The sequence below is a fragment of the Embiotoca jacksoni genome, unplaced genomic scaffold, assembly GCF_022577435.1.
Source record: "Embiotoca jacksoni isolate LCO1_2020_lvr unplaced genomic scaffold, fEmbJac1.0.p SCAF_18, whole genome shotgun sequence".
Lineage (NCBI taxonomy): Eukaryota > Metazoa > Chordata > Actinopteri > Embiotocidae > Embiotoca > Embiotoca jacksoni.
Genome location: NW_027185318.1, coordinates 6056219 through 6082083, shown reverse-complemented (window position 1 = coordinate 6082083; position 25865 = coordinate 6056219). Strand labels below are relative to the sequence as shown.

Here is a 25865-nt window from a genome sequence, read left to right as displayed (position 1 = left end):
AAACAAGGTCAAGTGCAAAATGTAGTTTACGCAGTTGCTTGAAGATTGAAGTAGTTTGAAGCACCTATCATTTAAAAAAACAACAACAACAACACAGATTGTAGGAACTGATGCAAAGATGAAAACATGTTTTTGCGGTTTAATTCTTCGTCTTCCTCCGAAGACTCAACGTTCACTTTTAAGAAAATTTGAACGCAATCAACATCTATTAAAGTAACTATGATAAAGCGCAGTGGCCATTACTAAAACAAAGATTTAGGCCCGCAGAGGGCGCAAGAAACTTGTCTGTTTTATATACGGATTATGGCCACACCTCAATTTCTACAGAATAACTAGGAAACTACAAACAAATAATAAGTGTGCAAATGAGCACTGGGTCTGTTGTTTTGTATTTAATTATGAGAATTTACAGCAAATCATTGGTGGAAGAAGTATCCGGATCCTTTACTTAAATCAAACACAATAAATGAACTAATGAAACATATTAAAACTAGATTCTGGCAGAACCTCTTCCAGTGAGACACATCCGAAAGCCCATATTTGCGTGTGATATTGTGCTTCAGTGACGAGTATTCCCGTATTTCAAAACGTAGTTGGATAAATAACTGCAAAATAATTGCTGCACATTGCTCTGTGGGCTCTTTGGACTTCAGGGACCTTTGGAGCCAAAAGCAGGAAGCCACTTTGCAGGCTGATAATTCAGACTTGACTACATAATTAAAAGGCCATTATAAATATAAAAACTGCCATCTGAGATGAATTATGAAAAAGTCACGCTAAACTAATAGTCATGATGATCACTTAAAAAAAATTGTTTTTAAACTAACAAAAAAAAAAAAAAAAGGCCCATTTTTCTTTAACATATTATCCAGTTATTTTGTACCATTAACTTAAATAGTCACATTACACAAGACACTTTCAATGTACGGAGTTGGGTCTTATTTATCACGCAGCTTCTAGAATTCCATTTAGTTTGGAAAGTAAAGGCTCTGTATTAATTTCCACATTTATTTGTTTTATTAGAAAGTGTTACATACATGTCTATCCACATCTGTCCACTGCATCCCAACACTGATTTATTATAAACTGAGGTGGAAAAAATGACCAAACATCTTCCTCGAGAACTTTGTGGTAAGGAAATATCTTTAGTCACATTTTCACAAAAGTGAAAAGGCCTTGCAATACGCTACTGACCATTTCTAACAATCTGAAAAGCTGTACATTTATCCTGGGAGAGCGAAATATATACACGTGTGATCATGATTAACATAACAGGGGTTATCTGAATAATTTCATAATAAAAAAAAAAAAACCAACAACAATCAAACTGGACCTGTTGTGCACTGTTTAGCGTAAGATAGATACAAGCTTATTTCTACAACTCTTCAGTTTGGCAACTTAAAAAAAACCCCAAAAAACAGCAAAAAACTTAACACCCTCGATGTTGGGAGTGAAATAAAAAAATACGCATACATAGATTGTGACAATACAAAGTTAAATGCCGCAGCCATGTTGAGACAGTTCTTTGTTAAACTAACTTCCAAGAAGCAGGTTGCTGCTGTTGGTGTCTGATGGGAAGAGGTCAGGCAGGGTGGTGGTGCACACGGGTCTCCCCAGGACCACTACGGGTCTGAGGTACTGAAGCTGCTTAATGGCCAGGTCCCCACAACCAGCCAGGGCTTTGTCCAGGATGGACTTCAAGTTTTGGACCGATGTGAAATCCCCAGCCATAGCGTGGGGCTTCAGCAGTGGGGAATGAGTGCGTTTGCTGCGGTTGTGCGAGATTCCCAGCTGGTTGTTCTCCTTGACGGAGCAGCTGTGTCTGAAAGCGTCGCGCCGTTTCACCGCTGCAGAGTTTTTGTCTTTTGGGGATGCGTCTTGTATGAACTTGAGGAACGACGACTCGAAGCCCATTGGGTGGTAGCCGGCGATGTCGTAGGCCCGTGGAGAAGGGCTACAAGGCTGAGGGTCTTTTAAGTTTAAAGGCTGTTCAGACAGTTCATTTTTGCGCTTCAGCGGCTGGCGAATGGGGGGAGTAAGCAACGAAGCTGACCCGTTTAATATTTTCGCACCATCCTTGATGCTTGACACGTCTTGGAAGCCCTCTTCAGTAGTAAAGCGCAGTGAACAAGGGGGTGAGAGGTCGACAGTGAGCGGGCGAAGAAGGGGTTTGATTTTATCCAGGCTTAATCTCTCCTCCTGTTTGGGACTATTCTGTGTTCCCACAGCTGCGTCCTCGGTGTGCCCACCGGTGCTCGCCTCACCGTAAAGCACCTCATCTGCACCGACGAGGACCCCGTTTCTCTCAACGGGTGGCAGCTCCTCCTCTTTCTCCTCTGGGAACCCCAGCGGATCGTGATCGTCTTCGTCCTGTGGTTCCACCTTGATGGAGTGCAGGCTCATGGGCGCAGGCAGCCCCCCCTCTGTGTTTTCCAGCTCCGCCTCGTACTCCATTTTGAAAACCCCGTTAGGAGCACACGCCCCTGCAGCGGTTGACCTGGCCGACTTCCTTTGAATCAGTTCCTCGAGCTGCTCGGCCGTGAAAACGAGCTCGTTCTTGGCGAGATACTCTCGACACATGCGGTGCACCGTCAGGTAGTGGCGGGACAAGCTGCGCATGTACGTGACGACAGTATCGCAGTCCTGAACCATGCACGGATAGGTCACAGGCAAGCAGCGGTCTTGGCACATCTGGAGTGCTTCTTCATGAGACCTAAAGACATAACGCTTGACAGAGTTTTTTTTCCCCCTTTTTTTTTTTTCTCCCGACACCTTTTTTTCTACAGCACCTTCGTCACAGATTTCTTCAGACTGGGCCACCACTTCAGGCACCGGGCTCGATCTCTCGGCCTGTGCGGTGGGTGAAGCGGGCTCTTCTTTCGGAGGACTCTGCGGTGCGACTATAAGCTTCTTTTGGCATCCAGTAATTGACTTTTTGTGAGTGCTTTGCAGACGTACCACCAGTGAATCGTAATACTCAAAGTGACTATAAAGTGTATGTTTTTTGAGCGCTTCGTCATGACTGAAGACTTTTGTGCAGCCGTCGTATTTACACCTTATTAGCTCAGGTGGTTGAGAGTGGCAATCACGAGTGTGACGCACTAGGCTACTTTTAAGGTGGTAGGAGGCACCGCAGTTTGCAAAGTGACATTTGTACTGGGGCTGAGGTTCGTCCGAGTTTGGGGAAGGCCTCTTCTTGGCAGGCTCTTTTCTAACTTCTGGACTTTGGTGCACATCGAAGTCTTTTTCCAACAGGAGCTGAGAGCGATTGTAATGATGTATCAACTGCAGATGGCGCACAAGGCCTCCCTGGGTGGAAAACGCAGCATCACAGTTTTTTGCCACACAATGAAAGGGTTTGCTGAACTTATCCAGTATGTAGCACAGATTACTTTTCGCTACTAAACGCCTTGTCGTTCGGACCTGTTGCGTGGTCTTATCCTCACCCTCCTCCGTCTTCTGCTCACCGTCTTCCTCTCTACACTCGGCTTCATCCTCTCCTTCCTCCTCAGACAGGGAGTGGTTGGGGGAGCTCTGTCTGTTTTCACTTATATTAGTTAAGTTTTTTGACTCCTGTTGGCACTGCAACGTAGGGATCTCTTTCTTCACTTTTATACTGGGGTTCGTCAACGGCGGCGATGTTTGCGTTGTATGAGACGTGGGCTCTCTGCTTCCCTCGCACCGCACAGTCGCGCAGTTTATTTTTTCGACAAAGGCCTGACTCATGCTGTGGATCTGCATATAGTGGGCTTTCAGCACGTGCTTTTCTCTGTGACTCTTGGAACAAATCTGGCACACGTAAGGCTTGAAAGAGGTGGTTTTCAAAGAAGTCAACCTTTTGGCCTGTTCAACGGTGCGGCCGTGTTTGGTGTTATAGTGACGCAGTAAGCTGTAACTTTGAGCAGTCCTGAAGCCACACCCTTTCATCTCACAGATATATGGCTTCAGAGTGGCCAACGACTCAACACTGCCTTCTTCATTCGTTACGGACTCTTCTTCAGTTTGGACATTTACCGTTTCCTCGGACAGATGTGGTCTCTTCTGAAGCACCACAACAGGAGGCTTTGCCATTATTGCCTCATGAAGAGACAGTTGTGAAGCATCCGAGTCTGGGTTGGACTGAGGAGGTTCGCTTGGCAAACTGTGAGGCGATGAGGAATTCAGGTCCAGTTTACTCAGCCCAATAAGAATTTCTTTTAAAGCATCGTTTTTTGTTTGAAGGCTTAAAGAGCTCGTTTCATTGGTTTTGGGATGAGCGGGAGCTTTTTTGTCGTTGCCAGCTTCCCCCGTTTGAAATGGAGTCGAGGGCTCATTTTTCCCCTTTTCCTCACTGTCTGGCTCAGGTTCAGTCTTTATCCCTTTGGACTTGGAGCCCTGCTCTTTGTCGTGTTTGTGTTCTTTGTTCTCCAGCTTAAGGTGTTCGGGGTGAGCACATTTCAGATGTCTCTGAACATCTCTGGCTCTGGAGAAAGTCATGCCACACTTCTCGAAACCACAAGTAAACTTACTTCCATCAAAACACACAGCCACCGAGGTCATTGTAGCTTTGGGCTCCTTACTGTCGGATTCTTGCAAAGAGGAGGCGCAACTCGCCGACGAAGAGTTTAGGAGATCTCCATTGACGGTGTCTTCCGAATCAACTGACTTAGTAAGGCGGGCTGTCGGTTCAGTAGCGTCCTTAAAACGTTTCCGCTTCGCCTTCCTCTGAGTCTCGAAATCCTCTTCCGAGAAAGCGATGTTGTGTGTAGATAAATGCTTTACAAATTCCTTTTTGGAAAAGTAGTATTTTCTACATTCAGCGCTAGAGCAGGTAAATGCAGCGTCTCTGAAATGCTGTGCTTCGTGGTGATATATCTGTCCCAAGTCAGAGTAAGTGACGTAACAGCCTTTGAGCTCACACTGGTAGTTGAGCTGATAGCCGTGGGTCTGCTTGTGTGTGACAAGTTCGTTGGAAGTGCTAAACATTGCGCCGCAACCCATAACCACACACGAGTACGGCTGATCGCCGTAGTGAACCCTTCTATGTTTGCGGTGATGGAAAGCGGAGACAAAATGACGTCGACAAAAGACACACTTCTCCCGCTTGTCTCTCATCTGATGAAAATACTTCACGTTCTCGTCACCTTTGTGCTCCGACTTCAGGTGGACATACAAGTACTTGGAATGTTTAAAAGTCCGAGTGCATTCGGTTCCCGGACACGGATACTCATCCCGATTCTGCAATTTGAAGTGTTGGTCGATGTAATCGAATGTCACATGCTCGTCATCGTCCACGCACTTCTCTTTCACAGTTTTGGCTTGTTGCACGATGTGCTGCAACACGTCCGGATCGTGTGTGGATTTGTAATAGAGCATTAAGGAAGGGTCAATGGTGATCTCACCTGGTTCAACGTCGTCGTCGTCATCTATCGGTTTCTGCACGTCTTCTTTCTTTACGTTCTCCGTCTTTATGTTATTTTTTGACAGATGCGTTTCACTTTGAATGTGTTTTTTCAAGTGAGGAACGAGTTCCTTTCTGCTCTTGAACTTTTCCAAGCAAACAGGGCAGGGGTGGCTCCTCTCCTCTGCGTGTCTTTTTGAGTGGTGAATGATCTGAGTGTCAGTGACTGACCTCTTACAAATCTGACAGGAGAACTTGTGTTTCTTTGCCTCAGATTCTCCTCTGATTTCGGTTTGGTTTGTAGGCGGCTTTTTGTCCTGCTGCTCATGACCATCCAGATCTCCATTCATCCTATTTTGGTGCTCAGATTCTACTTTCATTGTGAATGCCTGTAGCTCATGTTGTTTAACCCTCTCTTGTTTATCTACCGAGTCTTCCTCTTCCCCTTCTGACTCGGGCCTAAACCCTAGAAGGGAGGTGCAGTGATACCTCAGAGTTTTCCAGTCCCAGAATTCAGGGTCGAAAGGCCAGTATGCTTTCAGTGCAAGTAGCAACTCACAGCGTAGTGAGTTGGGAATGACCTCGTTTTCCTGGTCGTACTTTTGGTCTGGGCGTAGATTGAGCTCCTCAAGACAGCCAAAAGCTTCCTGGCTGGGGCCGAGCAGGAACTCTGTGAGCTGGCAGGCACGTAACACTTCAAGGTCGTCTGGAAGGAGGCAGGAAACTGTCCTACAGACAGAGATCCGTGGTTCTGAGTCGTCCTGCTTTGGAAGTTGAAGGGCTTTGACACTAAGTTCTACTGAGGCTGGGATCCCCAGTTCCTCGGCCTGAAAACAAAAAAGAGGAATATATTACCATTAAACAGTGCCGGAAAAATCAACACAAAACCAATTTTACACTTCCCATCGAAACTAATTTAGACTCCGCTACATATGAGTCTCTGTTGGCCACACCTGATTACAATCTGTACTTGTTTGCATGCAAATCAGGGCCGGCCGGCCCTCCTCCAGTACAGAGGGATGTGGTAATGCATTTAAAGCTGCTTGTGCTAAAAATACTACAAGATGATTAACTTCAGCTCTATAGTCTCAAAAGTGGACAGGAAAGCTGTTTGGACTCACCTCTGTCTGAATCACACGGACCAGGTAAAGCAAATGGTTGACCGTTTTAGCAATGGCGCCAAGCTGAAGGCATCGTTCCAAAAGGGACAGCAGCGAGGGCTCAAGCCTCTTCTGAAGCTTACTCCACAATAGCGTCAACTCCCTTTCAATAGAAAGAGACAAGAAAATCCAGACATCGCACTTGAGTCTACGCAGACCACAATAACAAGATAAAAAATAAAATAAAATACATATTTGATTGCAGATTTAAGATTTAAACATCCGGACTGATTGCTGCAAACAGTTTCAGAATAATCATTGAACTTTGACTGCAGACTACTCACCAGGAGCAGTAGAGAGTCTGCTGCTGCAGCTGCTGGGTCAGGAAAGTTGTGCACAAGATGAAAGCTGTATTCTCCTCCCCCTCCGTCTCCAGATTACATGTGATCTCAAGTACATCCTTACAGTCCAGTCTGGATATCTGTCGGAGAATAAATACAACGCTGACTGCTTAGAAAACAATACAAGCGACGACACATCTCTTCTTATAGCTTAGATAACGGAAACATGGATTGATAATTCTCTCCTCTCGTGGAATATGAACTTGTTCCACTTGATGGACAATTGCTCTACAAGAATTAAGCATGTGTGGATGGACATTTTGTCATCAGCGTAGACCCAAGACACACCAGCAAGCTCGCATTTTATGACACATCTCATGTTTGTTGTTGTTTGATTAGAGCCAGGGACCATACTATTTTCAACTGTCTCATTGACAGACATTAAATGCCTGTCTTAAAAAGCAAAGGACCAACAGCAGATTAGTCACAACATATTTGTTGCCTGGGGTAAAAAAAAAAAAAAACAACAACATTAAATTCCAGGCAATAAATAATTGCAATGAAAGAATGCTTGTGCGTTAATGTGCATTCTACTTGAAGTAGAAAGGTCCAAAGCTATATAGCTCGATATACGCTATTTATCCAGAACTGAAAATAGGCCACTGAGCACTAAGTGCACACATTTTCTATCTTGCACAAGCTGAAGGTTTTTTTGAGTCTTCAAACAGAAAGCTCAATTTGCATGTGGATTTGAGGCTCTATTTTTGGAGACGGCGCATATATTTTATAAATAGTTACATTTTTTTCCTATTTATTATAATGCTTATGACTTGCAAATATGTCCTCATTTTTATTTATCAGCTAATATAAATTATATATTGCCTGGACAGAGAGAAATGCTGTGCGTGAGAGACTGTGTGTATGTGTTACTAAAGACTAAGAATAGAAGTGGTTCTTATTTGAACTCTGAAAGCTCTGGGGCACCCCGGCTTTCTGTGGCCCTTCAACACATCCAGTCAGTACCATCTGTCTCCTACTATGGAAACGGTGTGTTTTAAAGTGTATACATACACTTTATATAATCACCTGCTTTTGTAGAAGCCTTCCTGGCTGTCGAAGTTATTTCAGAAAGTAGTACTTTTAGAAAATTCGACGGGCAAAAACGAGAGAAGTTACACATGTTTGAAGTAACTAAAGAGTATGCTATCAAGTGAAAGTTTAGTCAAAGTCTTCCCATGCCCGTTTCACAAAAAACAAAGTTTGGTAATACCTCCATTATGGCTTCTTCATTGGGCAGCAGGTGACACAGCAGCGACACGTAGGTTTGACGAAACATAGCTTGATTGGAAATGAAGCTGCATTCAGTGCAAGCTTTGGCCAACACCACGGCCTTGGCCAATTCACCCATCTTCTCCAGATGTTTCACCCGCATCTCCATGAAGCCCTCGCCCTCCAAGTTGATGTACGCATTTACTAAAAACAGAATTCAAGCAAAATTGGGAGTAATCACCTACCAAGAAAAGGGACATGGTCGCAATAATCTTGTGCCATCACTTCCAAATAAAAATTTCTGCAAAAATGAAGTAGTTAGGTAGATCCTGACCTTCCTCTGGGTTGGTGACCTGGCCGGTGAGGAGGGAAGTTAAGACCGGGTTGCTCCACGCCCCTCCTTCTCCTGTGATCTGCAGTAAAGCTTGAAGGTCTGTGCTTCCAAACTGCAGCAAGGTGTCGTGGGCAATCTGCAACAAACACAAGCATGTTACATCTAAATACAGTCAATAAAACTATTTGTTCAGCACCTTCTTGAAAATTAGATTTGAAACTGACAAAACAAACCCTCTCGTACATTGAGCTGCATCTTTTTTCTATCATGTGATAACATCTTCACAAATAACGGACTTCAATTTATTCATTTATCCCCTCTACACAAAGCAAAACATTTGTCTTTTGAACACCGCTGTTCATATCTGAAAAGGAAACTTGATGACAACCCAGCACAAGCTTTATATTTACTTTTCCTTTGCTGACAAAAAATAAATAAATAATAATAATAAAAAAAAAAATCAACATTTTCTTATTTGAAAGGACATCAAACCATATAAAACAATAAAAGTAAATATAACTCTGTGCTTGATGCGCTGTAGTGACTGAGCTGGGCACAAATCTCTCAGCAAACAAAATGACAGTGCCTTTTTAAAAATAACTGTATTCGACTGTACATACTACTGAAACTGCAGTGTGGTAACAAGTTCCCCTTACTCCTCCCAGTAAATCGGTTCTGCTCAACTTGGACATATTGAACCAATTTAACAGAAAGTACTGCAAACACTTGAAAGCACATTAGCCACAAGAAATGAAGTCTTTAGCCACACGAGCCACCCAACGAGGGTGAAATCATAATCGGGAAACAAAATTGTTGAATGTATGAAAGGCATACAGACTCGGGTTTTTTTTTTTATTTGTATTTTTTTTTTTTTTTTTCGGGTGCTTTCACATGTTCCTTGTTTGGTCTAGACCTTTGGACTTTACAGTTAGGTTTGGACCAATATGGCAGGTGTGAATGGCGCTCTGGATCACGGGTCGGACCACAGTTTGGTTCGACCAAAAGAGGTGCTTTCCGTCCGGATCAAACCGCACAATGGTTGGGTTAGTTTGCTGTGTGAAAACACTTTTAAGAGGGTGCGGTCTTTTGGACAAATTACAAGAAATAAAGGCAAGATATTGTCATCCGTTAAAGAACAGACGAAAGAAAAAGTACCAGAACAGAAGTAGAAATGAGCCTTGCTAGCACATTGGGAGAGGAGGAGACAATGTCATTGTATTTTGGTTTGACGAAGAAATGTAAAGTCCACACATAACAATACAGAAACTTAAAACTTATTTTCTAAAAGGAACATAGGTGCAGCTAGTAATGGCAGATTAATAATATCACATTTACAAGAAAATTAATCTGGTTATTCATATTCCTCGCAATCAATGTCATATAGGGAGACGCTGCCCACGTACATGATGACAACAGGATGCAAGTACGTTATGCAAAGTGCATCCGTTTCATATTGAGGAACACGACCGACACCCACTGCAAGAGTTATTGGTTATGAACATTGCTGCACTGCTGTCGATACCAATTTGAGGCATCTTTTCTCAGGCTTCACTGTCACAAGGACTTTAACAACACAGAGAAACTTTCTCACACACAGCTGAATTTATTTGGGTAGTAAAATTGATTAAAGACATCCAAAATGTACTTTTTCCTCTTTGAAACAGAAAACAGTGTCTTGAAAAGGTCCTCTACCTGAACCGAGTGGTGGAATTGAACCCAGGCTTCATATGGGATTTCATTCTCAGGCACTGACAGCAGCAGTTCAAAACAGCTCCTGCAAGAAAGAAAAACAAGATGATTTCATTAAACTCTCATCAAACTGCAAAACAGAAGCTACTCGAGTACAAAGTCTGCACAATGTAATTTAAACTACCCACTTCCTTTTCTAGCACTGCGATATCACCGAAATTTTAATACGTGTGAACAGAAATTGTCCTGAGGGCCGAGGAAAGCCTTCTGTAGCTCTGCACTGTTTAACAAGCAGCAGCTTTACACCTTTTCTATATGAAACATGCAAGAAGGCTCATCTGAAAACAAAATGAACAGTGGTGAAATGTTTTGGAGGTAAGCTCTTGTACAAATACGTTTCACATCTATCAGTTAAATTTTGTTGTAAAAAACAAAAAAAAACATATCCGACTGATAACACTGAAACGACTCCATTCACCTGCGATCGGATCTCAACCGTTCTGATTAGAGCTGCAGTGTGTTGGCTCAACAATTAACAGAAAGAGAGAAGATGAATCTCCGATCGACTTTATTTAAATCACGTCATTATGTTGAATAAATGTCTTCAGACTGGTTGTCATTTGCAGCATGAGCCCTTTAATGTCCATCATGAATCACATCTAATCCCGAGTAACAACCGCTCGCTGTCAGCCGGTGTGAGCCTGTGTCATTTAGCTGGATTTATTTTAAGATTGAGTTATTTAACTTGGAATTGATATGGAATTGTTACCGGTGATAAAAAAAAAACTGTAGAGGACACCGTGCAGCTTATATTAAACAAGGGAGATAACAGTGGCTGTAAACAAACCTCCCCCACAACCTGACAAAATAGCCTTTCATGATAAAAGTGTCAAAACAGACATTAACCAAACAAGAAACCAACCCTTTGAAAGCCAGTAGAGGCGGATGTTTTGACAATACGCTAGCAGCAGGGCACCAACCTCACAACCATACGAGAGACTCATTGGCTGTTTACTCCAGAAAAACCACAATAAGCATCGAGTAACACAGACAGAGAAGTCATTTAACAAACTAAAATATGTTTCAGTTCAGACAATCATCACATTTAAAAACACAATGACCTGCAGTCTTCTTTCCCTCCTTGATGCACATGCGCACAGACACACTGTCCCCCTTTCTCTCTCCTTCACACTCTACGTGACCCCGAGATAACAAGCAACAGGTCGTAAATTAAAAGAAATTCCTGAGGCGATCTGGACTGTTAATTTCCTTTTAAAGGAAAATTCGACCCTTTTCATGTGAATAACCAATCACTGGTGATCGTTAATGAAGTCAATTGAAGCAATAAATTCCTCAAAACATTCCTCTCAGGGACACAGCTCCAAAATCTGTTGTTCTTCCAGCGACGGAATAACAACAGGCTGTTTGAGGTGCCCGGTTAGCCGCGGGGGTGCTCTCGAGATCACATCAAAACAAAACAAAAACCTTGGCTTTCTTTTGTCACTGATGTCGGCGCTGGTGGACGGAAGATCAAGAGAAGCAACGTTGCATTAATTGATGACATGTACCATCAACAGTGACTGGACGTCCACATAGTTTCGCTAAGATTTAAGTCAGGAAGGACGGCAACAGAGATCATGAGCACGAGGCGAGACTCGCCCAACCAAACAGCAAACTACATTTAAGGGTTTTGAGGACAATGGTGCTCTCTGTCTGTCAAAGCCCCTCAAAAATGATTTTAACCAGATGGTATGGATTACTGCATATTGTGCTTCACAGATACTGAATTAGTGGTTTGTGGAGGGAAAATCCAACATTTACACAGCAGTAACGATCAAGAACCAGTTCGAGAAAGGAAAGGTGCGCAGTGATACCTCCGTGATGAATACAACATCTGCTGCGTAGCAGGGTCGTCTGTGATTGACCTGAATTTTGCTTCCTTCTATCAATTAATATTATGATCATAAAAGAATACATTTGCAGCAAAAGCCTGGCTCTCCCTTCCTCTGTCGGTTTATGTACGCGTTTGCCTTCTCTCTAATTGCACACACAAACAAATATTTATGCCGCGCCAGACAAAAGTAAGTAACAAATTAAACCTAAAAATTGAAATTGTAATTTAAATTGAGTCGGGCAGAAAAAGACTTGACACGTAAAGATAACAGAGCGGAGAAAAGAGCCGGGGTCACGAGTGCCTCAAGAGCTCGGTGGACACGCGTACACGCCCTCTAGAATCAAGCCATATCAGCTGGCATATGGAAACAGAGATACAGGGTTTAGTGAGACTCGCCAGAATTGGCTGATGGAAAAGGGAGCGCAAACAGGTTGTGCGCAGTCACCTTTGGTGATTGACGGTTATTATCGCAGCTCGGGAAAAAAACAACAACGAAATAACCACACAGACACAGCCAGTGTTGGTGCCTTCAATTGTCAAGTCTGATTGCCAATGCGCACAAACCTGCTGTTTATATGTGAAGTAGCTTCAGTCCAGAGGAAATGCCGAAATTAGGGCTACTTTAGGCAAAGTGCAATTTGTATGAGGCTATTACTGACTTAATAAACAACTGAAGAAGCTGACCTCGTCACCTTAAATCCATGTAGCGGCCAATAAAAGGGTTCATTAACACAAACTGCCGAGGGTTCACTCAAGATAAACTCACTTGAATTAAAATAAGCACATGAACCAGGGAACATTTCAAATTACTCTTGTTTCTTTGACAGACCTCCCGTATTATGTGTATTTTCACAGAAATATTTCTCAGTACTCACAAAGCTAGTCTCTTCAAAACAAGGGCCACTCTGTCCGACTCTGCTGTGAGGTGGGATCGGGCTGCAGCAAAGCAGTTTATGGACAGGCAGTAGACCTCCAGCAGAGGCAGACCATGCTCTATGGAGTTCCTGCTCCCAGCATAGTGCATCAGTGCCTGTAAAACACACACACATACACACACATAGAAACAATAAAATGTGAAAATAGAGATAAGATCAACCATAAATGTGTTCAGAAACTGCCATCAGGTCTGACAGGAGACATTTGTCTGGATAAACAGGTGTTTTTTTTTTCCCACATGGGGGATATACCAGTTTATATCTGATTGATCCCAGCTGACACCTTCTGGTGTGGGGTGCTCCTGATTGGGCCTGGGGGGACTTGAAAGTGCATCATGACAATCCTAAATGTGCACTAGAAAACCTGACTCAAGGAAGGACCCATGTACTATACCATGATATCTTTTTACAACACTTTATTGGTATTTTTTACAGTTAAAACAATGATTTCACCTATATACATAATCTTTCACGAAGAGACAAGATCCCCACTTTTCATTTCACCAAACAATACTAAAACACAAATAATAACACTGATGAAACGCGCAAAAATACCGAAACATGAAACAGGTCCGCTCTCTCGTTCATTCCTCACCTTACACGGAGAACAAGGTTGTTTTTAGTAAATGCTGTCAACTGAATGTAGGTGTCAAGCACAGACATTGAACCATCTCAGTACTATTAACATCCCAAGAGTCTCATTTGCCAAACAGCAACAACCGTGCTGTTTTGTGTTTGTGTCCACAGAGGTACTGAATTAATTCCCCAGTCTAAATATACTGCACCTCCCTCACGAGGAGCCACGAATAACTCTTGACCCCAGAGACCTAAATCAGTGTGCTAATTACATCTGGACTACTTCCGAATGAAACAGAGTCACACACAATTTTTTTTTTTTGTCTTCAATATTAACCTTAAAAAAAAAACTAAAAAAAAAACACTGGTTAATCAAGAGTGGAAACGTGTTTTAGGACAAAAACTATTTTATCAAGCAGTTTTAGGTGCAGCCCCATATGCACATATGGCTGGACATCTTTTTTAATTTAAACAATAATGACACAAAATCATGAATCTGTTATCAAAATTGATGGAGATTAAATTTCTGTTACTCAACCAGTTGATTCATCAACCGCAGCAAACTCCTTGGACAGCAGCAAGAACTCGTACAGATCTACTATCAGGGAGAGACGGTTCAGAAATTGTAGTCGTCTGGCTGTTACCAAGTTTCACTGAAAGCTCTTCTATTATTGAAAGAAATTGTCCCGGGACTTTAAAATAAAAAAAATAAATAAAAAAACGACAACTAGTTACAAGTTTTTACATCTCTGGACTCTGGAAAGTGGAAACCTTGCTTCCCCCCCCCCCCTAACATTAGTGCATAGTTGTGTTAAGATTTGTTCTCTGTTATGATTGCAGTTGTTCATAAAGGGAAACATGCAACATGACAGCTGAGCATTGCTGATTAATTTGAGTATAACACACACACAAAAAGTACTGCACAGGTTTTGACAGGTGCAAGGATAACCTGGATTGTGGTCGCTCGTAAATGTGGGTAAACATACCGCCCCGCCCCACACACATGTAGGAATACGCGACATGCACACTGGCGATGTCATGTGCGTGCAAACATCTGTTACAGATTTCCTTCATTTGCTGGTGTGTTCAGATGCCGATATTAGACGAAGCTAAAAGGAGGTATATCAATAATAATAATAATAATTTAAAAAAAAATAATAAAAAAAAAGGTGAGACGAGATAACCGTAATAACTTCCAACCAGAAAACCAGGCAACACGTCGCTGAGCTACAAATGCAATTAGTGAGTTGTTGTTTTGCAGTGAAATTTATTACGAATACGAGCCCCCCCCCCCCCTCTCCTGCCCCCCCCCCCCCTAAAAAAAATAAATAAAAATAAAATAGGCACCGTGCGATTGCTACCAAGGATATAATCCAAACCCCAAAAAAACAAAAAAAAAAACGTAGCTGGCGGGTGAGCAGCCGTCCGCATTTTAAAATTTATCTTTGCGGGCTGCGAGAGGAAGGAAAAAAAAAAAAAAAAAAAAAAAAAAAAAAAAAAAAACAATCCCGGGTGAGCTTTAGCTGCCGTGAGGCTAATGGGTAGCTTCGAGGTTTTTGCATGTACACATTACCTGGCAGAAGTTGTCGCAGTACTCCGTGGAGGATGCGGTGCATATTTCCTGCTGCCTCAGTACGTCCTCGAAAGCTCTCAGCGTGGCCAGCAGCGTTTCCATCGCCACCAGGGTGTCCTCGGCCGTGTCCAGGCCCCGGTCGCTCCATTCGTGCTCCGGTTCGACGTTATTCTCCGCCATCTTCGCTCTCCGCCACGGCGCGTATGCAGTGCAGCCCGACGCCGCCTTCAAGTGCGGTCGGAATATTGAGACGCGTCAAGCTTTGTACTTTCACCTGAAACGGCTCTGAAAAAGCAAGCCGTGGAAAAAAGTGGGTTACTCGGAGAACTGGCATGTAGTGTGTTTGTATTTATATTTGCAGGTAACTTGCTGTTATTCTTAATAAACTTGATTTTTTTTTTATATATATATATTGTATATATCGTTTCGATTGTTTGAACATCTTTTAAATTGTCCTTTTTTTTTTTTTAACTTCCTCTTATTTTCCTGTCTCATCTTTAAGTTTATATACAGCTTTTAAACAACTACAGTTAGAGGTTTCATTTAGTCATTTTATTGCAATCTATAACTATTTGTGACGCCTCAGTTGAGGTGACTTTGAAATTGGAAAGTTACGAAAAGCTCCGTAAAGCAACTAAAAATTCCAATTTATTTTGAGCAAACATGATTAAACTTTGACATCAAATTGACCGTTTTTACTTAATGTGTGCAACATTTATGTGAGTGAGAAATTGGGTCAGTAAAAAAAAAAAAAAAAGATAGACAAAATCTCATACAAATTTAATGTATGTTTGCTCGCCGTTTTATTGTCAATATTATTGTTTAATATTCATTTTCTCCATTTTCTCTTAGCTTTCTATTACCTTGTGTTTGGCGCCCTCTGCAGGAGAACATTAACATTTCACTCTTCTGTTGACCCGGAAATACATGTTACAGCTCTCGGCTACATGTGCGGAAGGTAAGCAAAGTCTGAAAATAAATCTCCGAAGGATTTTAGAGGCAGATCTACCACTTTGTTTATCCTGTAAGATCTCAATTAGTGGCAGTGAGACGAAATAGCTGAGTTGGTTTCAAAGGACCCGATTGCAAAACAATCTTAAGAGGAAAAAAAAAAAAGGTAAACGTGGGCTTTAATAGGCGCTATTTAATGACCGATCCATGCGGTCGTTAACCCGAGGAAAAGTATTAAAACTCTAATCGACAAACGTTGTTTTCACCAAGTCTTGCAGGATCTACCATGGGGAAGTCCCAACAAATTGGAAACCACAAGAGTGACAAGAAGAAGAACATCGCGAAGACGTGGAAGACAAAGCGCAGGACCAAAGACCTGGACCAGATCCACTCGGACATGAAGCCCGAGACTGCAGCCAAACTGCTGCATCAGGAGGTGGACTACGACGTGACAGGATGTGCACAGCACTACTGCTTACACTGCGCGTAAGTGTTTCTTCCATTTACCTGGACACAGCTGATGGTTGTCTGAGGAAGTCACAAAGAGGGCAAATGTTTTTTGTTTTTTTCTCCAACTCCATTAACCATTTCCTAATTTTTGATAGCCAGTGAAATAAATGGAAATGTTTAAAGATAATCTGTCCCAGCTCTTGCCGTTTATAATCTCCTATAGTTCCAGAAACTGCAAATATGAATATGAATTTACTATCAGATTAGACAAAGAAAAGAAAGACCTCTCTTACAATTTAGGAGCTGGAACTTTTCCAGAGAAATTCAGCAATTTTGCAAGTAAACAAATGATGCCATGTCAAAAAAACAACAACTCATGTCTTGCAGGAGATATTTTGTGGACATGCACTCCTTGAAAGAGCACTTCAAAACTAAAGTGCACAAAAGACGGTAAGACACTATTATCCCAGCTGTGATATTGAATATTCAGTCACATATTTGGACTCGCAATTCTTTATCCCAAGTCAGGAGATCTTGTGAGTTTCATAGCTTGTCTGTCTTTCTCCATCCAGGTTGAAACAGCTGCGAGATGAGCCCTACACCCAGGCAGAGGCTGAGAGAGCAGCAGGGATGGGCTCCTACATCCCTCACAAGACTGTCGAAGTGAAGACGCAGCCACTGGAAGAGGACATGGACTAAGAACTGCCCACTTTGTCTCACGGACTGATTAACTCAATAACTGAAGCGTTACCTATTATGGATTATGCTTTTGTTTTGTATTATTGTCACGAATTCCAGAAGTATTGCTAAATACTTCTTGTGACAATCAATGTTTGTTCTTCAGCCAGCTGTGTACCTCTGGTTGCTTAATTTGGATCAGCAGAATGATGAAGAGCTTTCCTTATACTGGGTTATGTAATGCAACATGTTACAGTACAGTAACTGTGGAATGACGGTAAACGATGAATTGAATTCAGTCAGATTTCACATTAGAGCAGTAATTCTCAACCTGTAAGAAACAAAAACAAATGGAAAAAATATATTTCTGCATGTAAAATGTGATTTTTCTTTTTCTGACTTTTTCCTGATCATTTCTATTGTATTCATTTGAAGTGAGGAAACGGGTGATTAAGAGGTCTGCAACCAGGCTAACATTTACCTCTTCATACCTCCTAAAAGGTATTAAGAGTAGGTTGTTTGTGATTTGAAACGAGGGCTCACACACTGAAATGGCTTCATTTCCGCCGGCCACTAAAGAGGCATTGGGTTTGTGTCTCTGTGTTGACAACATCAGAGTTTGATTAAATTATTATCTCTGGAGCCCGAATGCTTCAGATAACGTCTGTTCTGGATATGGCTGGGTAACCCTTCTTGTCTATCTTCCCATGTTTCGTGTCTGCTTTGAACTCACCACGACAATAATAATAAAGGAAAAGAGAAAAAAAAAAAAAAAAAGTTGAAATGTTTTCAAGTTTTTGTCAAAGTCTGCACAATTTTACGTGGCTTGTTCTTTACGATTCAACTTGTACTCCATTTTATTTCACAAATAAACTACTATTCAGATGAATATCTTTCATATTAACAAACCTTTGATACTTAATATTAAAAGTTAGTGCATTGTGCATTAGATATAGTTGTATGTATAATGGTGTGATATTCACACTGGGTTGTTGTTTTTTATTGGAAGTTTCTTCCACTCGTAAATACATCACCCCATTGCAGGCATGTGATAAAAACGTTGAGGGGTAGTTGAGCATAAACAGTGTTCACGTCTCCTGCAAGCACAAATTGCAAATAATGATTCCCTTGGCAGAGAAACATATAATTGAAGCTTGTTAGCAGACATTCCTCGCATGAACAAGGCAACCCTGCCCCTTTAAATGTACCTACAACGTCCATGTACCACGATGAAGGGAATGCAAGCTGAGAGTTCCGGTCACTACTTTCAAAATAAATGCGTTAGCAGGTAAATAAATGGTATTACAAGCCTATATTTGCACAATACGAGAATAATTATTTTTTTGGACATCTTTCCTAATATTTCCAAGTCGCTCAGTGGGTGGTAAAGTCAACTAGCGAGGCTTGGGCAAATATTTGCACTTTTATTTTGAATCCACAAACTAGATATTTCCGGTTTTTTCCCGTGCGTAAAACCAAGGAGACTGACGCATTTTAACCACGTCCATATGTTTCCAGATTAGATGTGTGGAAATAAGAAATCTGTGCTGCTAGCTGTTGCCAGCGAGGGTAACGGCCGGGAAAGACGCGCGATCCCCGGCAACACAAAAAACAGATCTGTCGGTGGATTCTTCACACTTTAAACAGAAAGTTTGTACTGAAGGATCACTTGCTGGTAGACTGTTTCTTTTTTTCTTTTCTTTTTTTTTTTTTACGTTATCAGCCGACCATGCCCTCATCTAAATAGCTGTGGTGGAGGTCGAGGATGGCCGCAGACGTGGATAAAACAATCCCCGAGGGAGGGAGCAAGATTTCGCCGCAGAATGGGCACCGGACCCCGGGTTCTGGATCCTGGATCTCCGGGAGGATGTGGACCTTGCTGATGGTCTGCGCCGTCCCGCTTCTCGCTTTTGGTATCAAGTACTACCAAGATGCCCAGCTGCTCAAACGTCACGTGAGCTCCACATCTGTAATGTTACACACCTCTCATAGTTTAGGGATCTTAGTGACCTCCGTTGTATTAAAAGAAACTTTACGCGAACCTTATGGTGCATTTAATGACCTACGTGTAGCGTAGGGATATATTAGTCTTATCTTTCAGTAGTATTCTACCAAGAGGGTGTTTACAGTAACCTTCCGTCAGCCATCTGCAGTTTTCCACCCCATGGTGTTTAATTAGGGGGGGGGGGGGGGGGGTTATTTCAGGTGGTAAAAACTCAACCTCTTGTTTAAACCCTTTCTTGTTTGGCAGCAGACGGTCTCCGATTTGTTCTTGTACCAACCCCCTCCTCCTCCTCCATCTCCTCCCCCCTCTTTCCCTCCATTGTACAGGGTTTGGTAGGCACGCATCTGTCTGGAGTACATGCCAGGAATCTGTGGCCTCTGGGCTGATCTTTTATCCAGACAAGACTGCTCAGACACCAGGGATCATAGTACTGCAATATGCTTTAGAAACTTTGTGCTCACGGCAGTGCTTTTGTCATCCATCTTATTTGTCTTATTCCAAAATGTTTTTTGTTGTTGTTTTTTTTTAAGTGCCGTGTAGGCTCACTGTCCTAGTTTTGATGCTGCATTGAAAATCCCTGAAGCATGTACGATGACAATAAGGGTCAGTCTAACGTGTGTCTCGTGTCTCTCCAATAGGAAGAGAGCATTCGAACTCTGGGTGCCGAGGGGCTTTTCCTCTTCTCCTCCTTAGACACCAACCGTGACCTCTATCTCAGTCCGGAGGAGTTTAAACCCATTGCAGAGAAGCTCACGGGTGCGTCATGTTGTCTTTCTTTCTGCCTTCCTCATGTGCTCATTCATGTATGAACCCCTCACTCACTGGGATTCCTGTGGTTTCCTCACAGGGATTACACCCCCAGTGGATTTTGAGGAGGAAGTGATCCATGACCCCAACGGAGAGACGCTGATCTTGGAGGCCAAAATGCAGCCTCTGCTGCTTGAGTCCATGACGAAAAGCAAGGATGGTTTCCTTGGGGTGAGATAATATCAAACTCTTTGCGTTTTCTTTACTGTCGCACCGGCTGGCTCTGCAGAGGACTGATGCAGAGTCACACCACTGCAACAAAAATAGGAAAAATTTGTCACAGCATTATATTCGAGATTAAGTCATTAATCGAATTATTGGTAAATGTTGCAATACACTCTCTGACTGTCTGACTCTGCTCTTTGCGAACACAGTTTCCTTAAAATTTGTAAGCAATGAAGAACTGAAACAACAATGAAACAGCAGAGACTTTGTGATAATCACTGCTCTATTTGTTGTCTGAGAAAGAATTTGCTGCCGCTGTCTCTTTCAGGTGTCTCACAGCTCCCTGAGTGGACTTCGGTCATGGAAGAGTCCAGCCGTGCCTTCTTCGTCGTTCTCCGCTGGCCAGTTCAGGGTGTTCCTGCCCCCGAAGAACAAGGTAGAAGTGGGAGACACATGGTGGGTGATTCCCAGCGAGCTCAACATCTTCACCGGATACCTGCCCAACAATCGTTACCACCCTCCCACGCCAAAGGGCAAAGAGGTACCCTAAAAACCCATCTCGGTTTGGACTCTGATCAGAACTGTGACTCTTACACTTTACACTGATGGTTGTCTGTTTCCTCCTGCAGGTTCTCATCCACTCCTTGCTGAGCATGTTCCACCCTCGGCCCTTCATCAAATCCCGTTTTGCTCCGCAAGGCGCCGTCGCCTGCATTCGTGCCAGCAACGACTTTTATTATGACATTGTCTTCAGGTGAGCAGCGAGTCATGAAAAGACATAATATACCATAGTCGTGCTTTTTCATCTTTTAGCCAATCAAACTTTAAAAAATTAGGTGTCCTTAAGTGGCATTGTTGCTAATTTGATCTGGGTCCAGATCTTAATTTGCTTTGTTCAGCAGTAAGGTGAAGTAGGCAGGACTTGTATAAAGACCTTTAAGCACTGGCTATGTCTTCTAAGTGTCTTCTACTGAGACTTTCGCGCTACAAACTCGGCTCCTCATTCTGCTCACCCCTCAGGATTCATGCAGAGTTCCAGCTCAATGACATCCCGGACTTTCCCTTCTGGTTCACCCCGGGTCAGTTCACTGGCAACATCGTCCTCTCTAAAGACGCATCGCACGTCCGCCACTTCCACTTCTATGTGCCCAATGACAGGTAATTCCCCCTCAGAGTGTGCCGTGTTGTCAGCTAGTAAAGTTCCAGCGTGACTCGTTCTGCTGTGTCGCAGGTCTCTGAATGTGGACATGGAGTGGCTCTACGGAGCCAGCGAGAGCAGCAACATGGAGGTGGACATCGGATACCTGCCGCAGGTACAGCTGCAGTGACGCTGTTACACTTTGGAAAGGACAAGTGTCTTGATTATTGTGTTTACCGTCTGTGATATTTGCACCAACAAGAAGGTGTATCTTTGGTAATAGGTTTTTATTTCACACTCATTTAGTTGTAGGCAGTTCAAGTCACATTAAACTAACCGTTACTCTCTAATTGGGTTTTTTGGTTCAGGATTTTTGTGTTGTTAAATGTTTGTTGTTACACAGTATGTTTTGATATTGGACTGTGACTGATATTAATTTAATATCAGTCTGGTTTTGTTCCTCTTATTTTAAAAATGATGGTTCATGGACTTGAACAGCATTTTCTTATCAGAGCCTCCTGCTGCTAGAAATCAATATCTGTTTTTAATTTAGTTATTCAATTTCCATGTAATGTTCAAGCTACATCACTGTAATGTTAAACTCCCATTTTTACTTAAGTCCTTTACATATCTAAAATACACTTGATTGTATTTTCAGGCATTAAGTACTTTCAAGAATTTAAGCATTTTCACTTTAGGGCTTTTTGTCAGTGCACTATTACCTAAAACCGATCAAATTTCACTCATTAAGCCCTAAAGTTTTTCATGAATTTGGTAAATGTCAATGGATTTTCCAGCAATAAAAAAAACAAAACAACGAATAAGGTACGTCATGTGTCTAATGAGAAACTGTGTTTACAGTTAGAGCTGCAGTCGACAGGCCCATCCACCCCCTCCATCATCGTGGATGAGGAGGGCAACATCATCGACAGCCGAGACGGCAGCAGTGAGCCGATACAATTCATCTTTGAGGAGATCCACTGGGCCTCAGAGATCAGTCGGCATGAAGCCGCTCTGCGCCTGGAGGTCACCCTCTACCCCTTTAAGAAGGTAACCATTCATGAATGAATAAATCATCCCTGTGCTGTCCAACACACCATTGGTGCGATCCGCAGTGGTTTCACAAATGTTTCACTGCTGTCCCTGGGCACAGGTGTCCTACCTGTCTTTTTCAGAGGCTTTTGAGCGAGCTGAAGCAGAGAAGAAGCTGGTGCATTCCATTCTGCTTTGGGGAGCTTTAGACGACCAGTCCTGCTGAGGTGAGGTCATGAACAATTGGCTAATTTGGCATGGAATTCTTTCCTTTCAAAAGGCAATAAATTCAAGTTTCAAGCCAGTGGATTTGTATTGGAGCACAGACCTCGGATACTTCAAAGAAATACAATTTACCTTTGAAAAGAAGAAATAACACAATCTTCCTCTTTCATATTAAAAGTTGAGTGCATTTGGAGAGCACAGCTCTCTGCCAACACTAGCAGTCCACTCTTTTCTGAAATGTAACCTCATCTACTATAGTTATATATCTGGATGCATTTACAATTGTGGTGATTACTTTTCCTAAAAACATAAAACCTGCTAAACAGGGGGTTGCTAGTTAGGAAACTAACAAGAAGTACTGCAGGTGACATGAAAAAAAAAAAGCTACAAAGCAATAAAGGAGGCCCCTTTGGCTACTGGAAAGGAGACGGTGGAAGTACATCCCCCCACAGCCTGCTAAGTCTATCAAAATGACAGAAAAACAAAAGAACTGGACCCAAACTAACACAAATCGGGACTCACCGGGAAAGGGAACAGAATATGAATGAGGTAGGTTGAAGATAGCAACCTTCCACAGCACTGCAATAATTACATTTAAAAAAAAAAAAAAAAAAAAAAATCAATACTTCAAACACACAATCGATCAAAAAAAAACAAAAACACAGCAAACTAGACAGCCAACTGAAGGTGTTGACACTCTGGAGAAACACGCACACACACACACACACACACACACACACACACACACAAACAACTGGGCACCGAACCAACCTCTACATGTAATCTCCCAATCAGGCTGATATCCACCAGTTGAACATCTCAGGTGCAACAAACAGCTCCTGATGAGCAGGTGGGATGTGTGACATTTAGTAGGCAAAATCACTCTTTGCATTTTAGCAAACTTATTGTTTAGCATGTAGCATCGTTCCGTTACTGTGGATTATAGCCCCTTTGTTCACTATTTAATAAGTGTTAGGAGTGTATTTTATGGTGTATAAAGTGGTGTATTTTTATGACTCATCGTTTTTTTATTTTTATTTTTTTCATTATTTTCTTCTCACCACTACTCCGCAGGTTCAGGGCGAACTCTCCGGGAGACAGTCCTGGAAAGTTCGCCCGTCCTGGCCCTGCTCAACCAGAGCTTCATAAGCAGCTGGTCTCTGGTCAAAGAGCTGGAAACCATGCAGGTGAGAGGTCACTACAGTGAAAAGCCCAAGAGATGCATGCAGTTACCAGTTAAGGGAAACATTCCTAGAAGTAAAGCTGTGTATTATTTTGTGGCATACGTCCTGTTTCCTCTTTTATCAGGCTGATGAGCAGAACCTTGCGTTGAGCAAAAAGGCCCGCTTACACCTTGAAAAGTACAATTTCCCTGTGGAGATGATGGTGGCCCTGCCCAATGGAACCATTGTAAGCACGTTGATAATCAGTATTAAGAAAAAAATGCAATGTGAACTAGTAATATGCAGTATTATGAATTTTACATTAGCGGTGAAAAGTGAATTGTGAGGCTGATATCAATCAAATAGAATCATGTATATGCAGTCATCCCTTCCCTATGAGTGCCTAGTACATCGGCATGGGTGTGGCAGACTCCTTAACAATCCATGACTACTATTTTATAGAGACATAATTACAGACTGTAAATCAGCAGAAAAACAACCATTAACTGTGTCAATCTAAAGGATTCAAAATCACCTATTAACCCTGACTTGAACAAGCAGTGACAGAAGTCCCATAAAAAGCTTTCATCTATCTCTTGTTTGATGGTTTTAGGTCCACCACATAAATGCCAACTTCTTCTTGGACCAAACATCCATGAAACCAGAAGAGGAAGGAGCAACTTTCAGCTTCTCCGCCGGGTTCGAGGACCCCTCCACATCCACTTATATCAACTTCCTGAAAGAGGGGTTGGAGAAGGGCAAGGAGTACCTGGCACACTAGAGAGAGAGAGAGAGTGTGTGTGTGTGTGTGTGTGTGTGTGTGTGTGTGTGTGTGTGTGTGTGTGTGCGCTTGTGCGATGGAGCCTGAGAAATTAAACTGGAGGAAATGGCATCATTCGTCTGGGTAATGATCCAAGATAACAAAAAAAAACAACAACAACCCAACGATTATGTCGAGAAGCTTTTTCATCAGTGTTGGCAGCTGAAAAACATTTTTGACTTCTATCCTCTTTGTAACTATTTATTTGGATGTCTCTCTTTTTTATATAGTGTTTGTATTGGGAATGTAAATGAGCCACAGGGAATATAGTCGTCTTGTGCATATTTTAATGAAATACAAAGACCTTGCACACTGAGCAGAAACTAATACACATGTAGTCCTGCTCTCTCTGCTTGTAGCTGCTGATATAAAATGTAGACGGAGGCCTGCCAAGTCGCTCCTTAGACGAAGCCTAAGTGCATAACAACGCAGTATAATAGTCAATATTTTTTACTTTACGTCGTGGTTTTGCATGTGCAGTATTTAATAGCTGGGTGAGTTTTCCTGCTGCTGAGTGTACCCAGAGACAGGGTGGGGGCAGCTGTCGCCTCCAGTGGTGCTTCAGCAGTTAGTGAAGACTTTGCCTGAAAGCTCTCTCCGAGCTGGGTAACGCCTGATGATTCGTGCCGAGGGCTGCTGGAGGCAACACCCTTCTCTGACTCGGGGGACAATGGCAGCAGGAAGAACTAAACTGGACCACAGCACATAAAGTGTTTAATTCAGTTGTTTTCTTATCGTTTAAGTTTGAAACCAAATGTTCGAAATATTTTACTTTTTTTTTTTTCTGTTCAAAGGAAGATGTCACCACACCAAAGAACACAGTTTTTAAAATGTGCACAGATACATTCACTAGATTGGTTCATATTTATGTAGATCTGAGGATTTTTTTTAATTATTCTTGAACTGAAAGACACACGATGCCATCTACTATGTTTATCATCTTTTAGGCTCCAGACAAAATAATGTATTTGCTTGTGTCTTTAGCTAGAAAAGACAGTCTTTGAGGTTTTAACCAAAAAGGACGACAATCTGGACCTGCCATGAGATATTTTTCCCCTTATGTGTCACTCTCCCCTTTTCCAGTTATACCGAGACATGTTTGTATCTTGATTATGAAACGCAAGAACCCAGCGATCACGAAAACTGATGTAAATTGGTAACTCTTGAGTTTTGCACTTTGAAGGTAAACAATAACTTGTCCATGGGAAATATCCGCCGCCTGCTTGGAGCCTTTAGAGGAAAAACACTGTTATTCTGTAACCTACCAGTGCCATTTTTTCACAAGGTGAAATAAAACCGTTTTGGTTTTTTTACAAAAGTCTATTCTGCCTGACAAATCT

The 25865-nt window shown here is 42.3% G+C and overlaps 3 protein-coding genes across 4 annotated transcripts; 2 read left to right on the top strand and 1 right to left on the bottom strand.

The window, feature by feature from the left end:
- Positions 1–994: 994 nt before the first annotated feature.
- Positions 995–15282, bottom strand: rlf (RLF zinc finger). Its single transcript, XM_069152369.1, has 8 exons — positions 15092–15282; positions 12883–13037; positions 10117–10198; positions 8425–8560; positions 8092–8294; positions 6825–6961; positions 6502–6643; positions 995–6207 (listed from the first exon to the last, which is right to left on the bottom strand). The coding sequence occupies exons 1-8, from the start codon at positions 15269–15271 to the stop codon at positions 1534–1536; spliced, it is 5709 nt and encodes a 1902-aa protein (XP_069008470.1). The 5' UTR covers positions 15272–15282; the 3' UTR covers positions 995–1533.
- Positions 15283–15947: 665 nt separating this feature from the next.
- On the top strand, positions 15948–18059 carry znf593 (zinc finger protein 593). Of its 2 annotated transcripts, none has more exons than XM_069152371.1 (4): positions 15948–16049; positions 16313–16528; positions 16880–16942; positions 17065–18059. In XM_069152371.1, exons 1-4 carry the CDS (start codon positions 16039–16041, stop codon positions 17189–17191), a joined length of 417 nt encoding a protein of 138 aa, XP_069008472.1. In that variant the 5' UTR covers positions 15948–16038; the 3' UTR covers positions 17192–18059. The 2 variants fall into 2 exon arrangements, with proteins under 2 accessions (XP_069008472.1, XP_069008473.1); XM_069152372.1 differs by having other exon boundaries at positions 15990–16208.
- Positions 18060–18682: 623 nt separating this feature from the next.
- On the top strand, positions 18683–25846 carry selenon (selenoprotein N). Its single transcript, XM_069152366.1, has 12 exons — positions 18683–19124; positions 19814–19931; positions 20023–20153; positions 20476–20688; positions 20777–20901; positions 21168–21305; positions 21379–21460; positions 22147–22335; positions 22439–22544; positions 23617–23729; positions 23851–23952; positions 24319–25846. Exons 1-12 carry the CDS (start codon positions 18936–18938, stop codon positions 24484–24486), a joined length of 1674 nt encoding a protein of 557 aa, XP_069008467.1. The 5' UTR covers positions 18683–18935; the 3' UTR covers positions 24487–25846.
- The last annotated feature ends 19 nt before the right edge of the window (positions 25847–25865 follow it).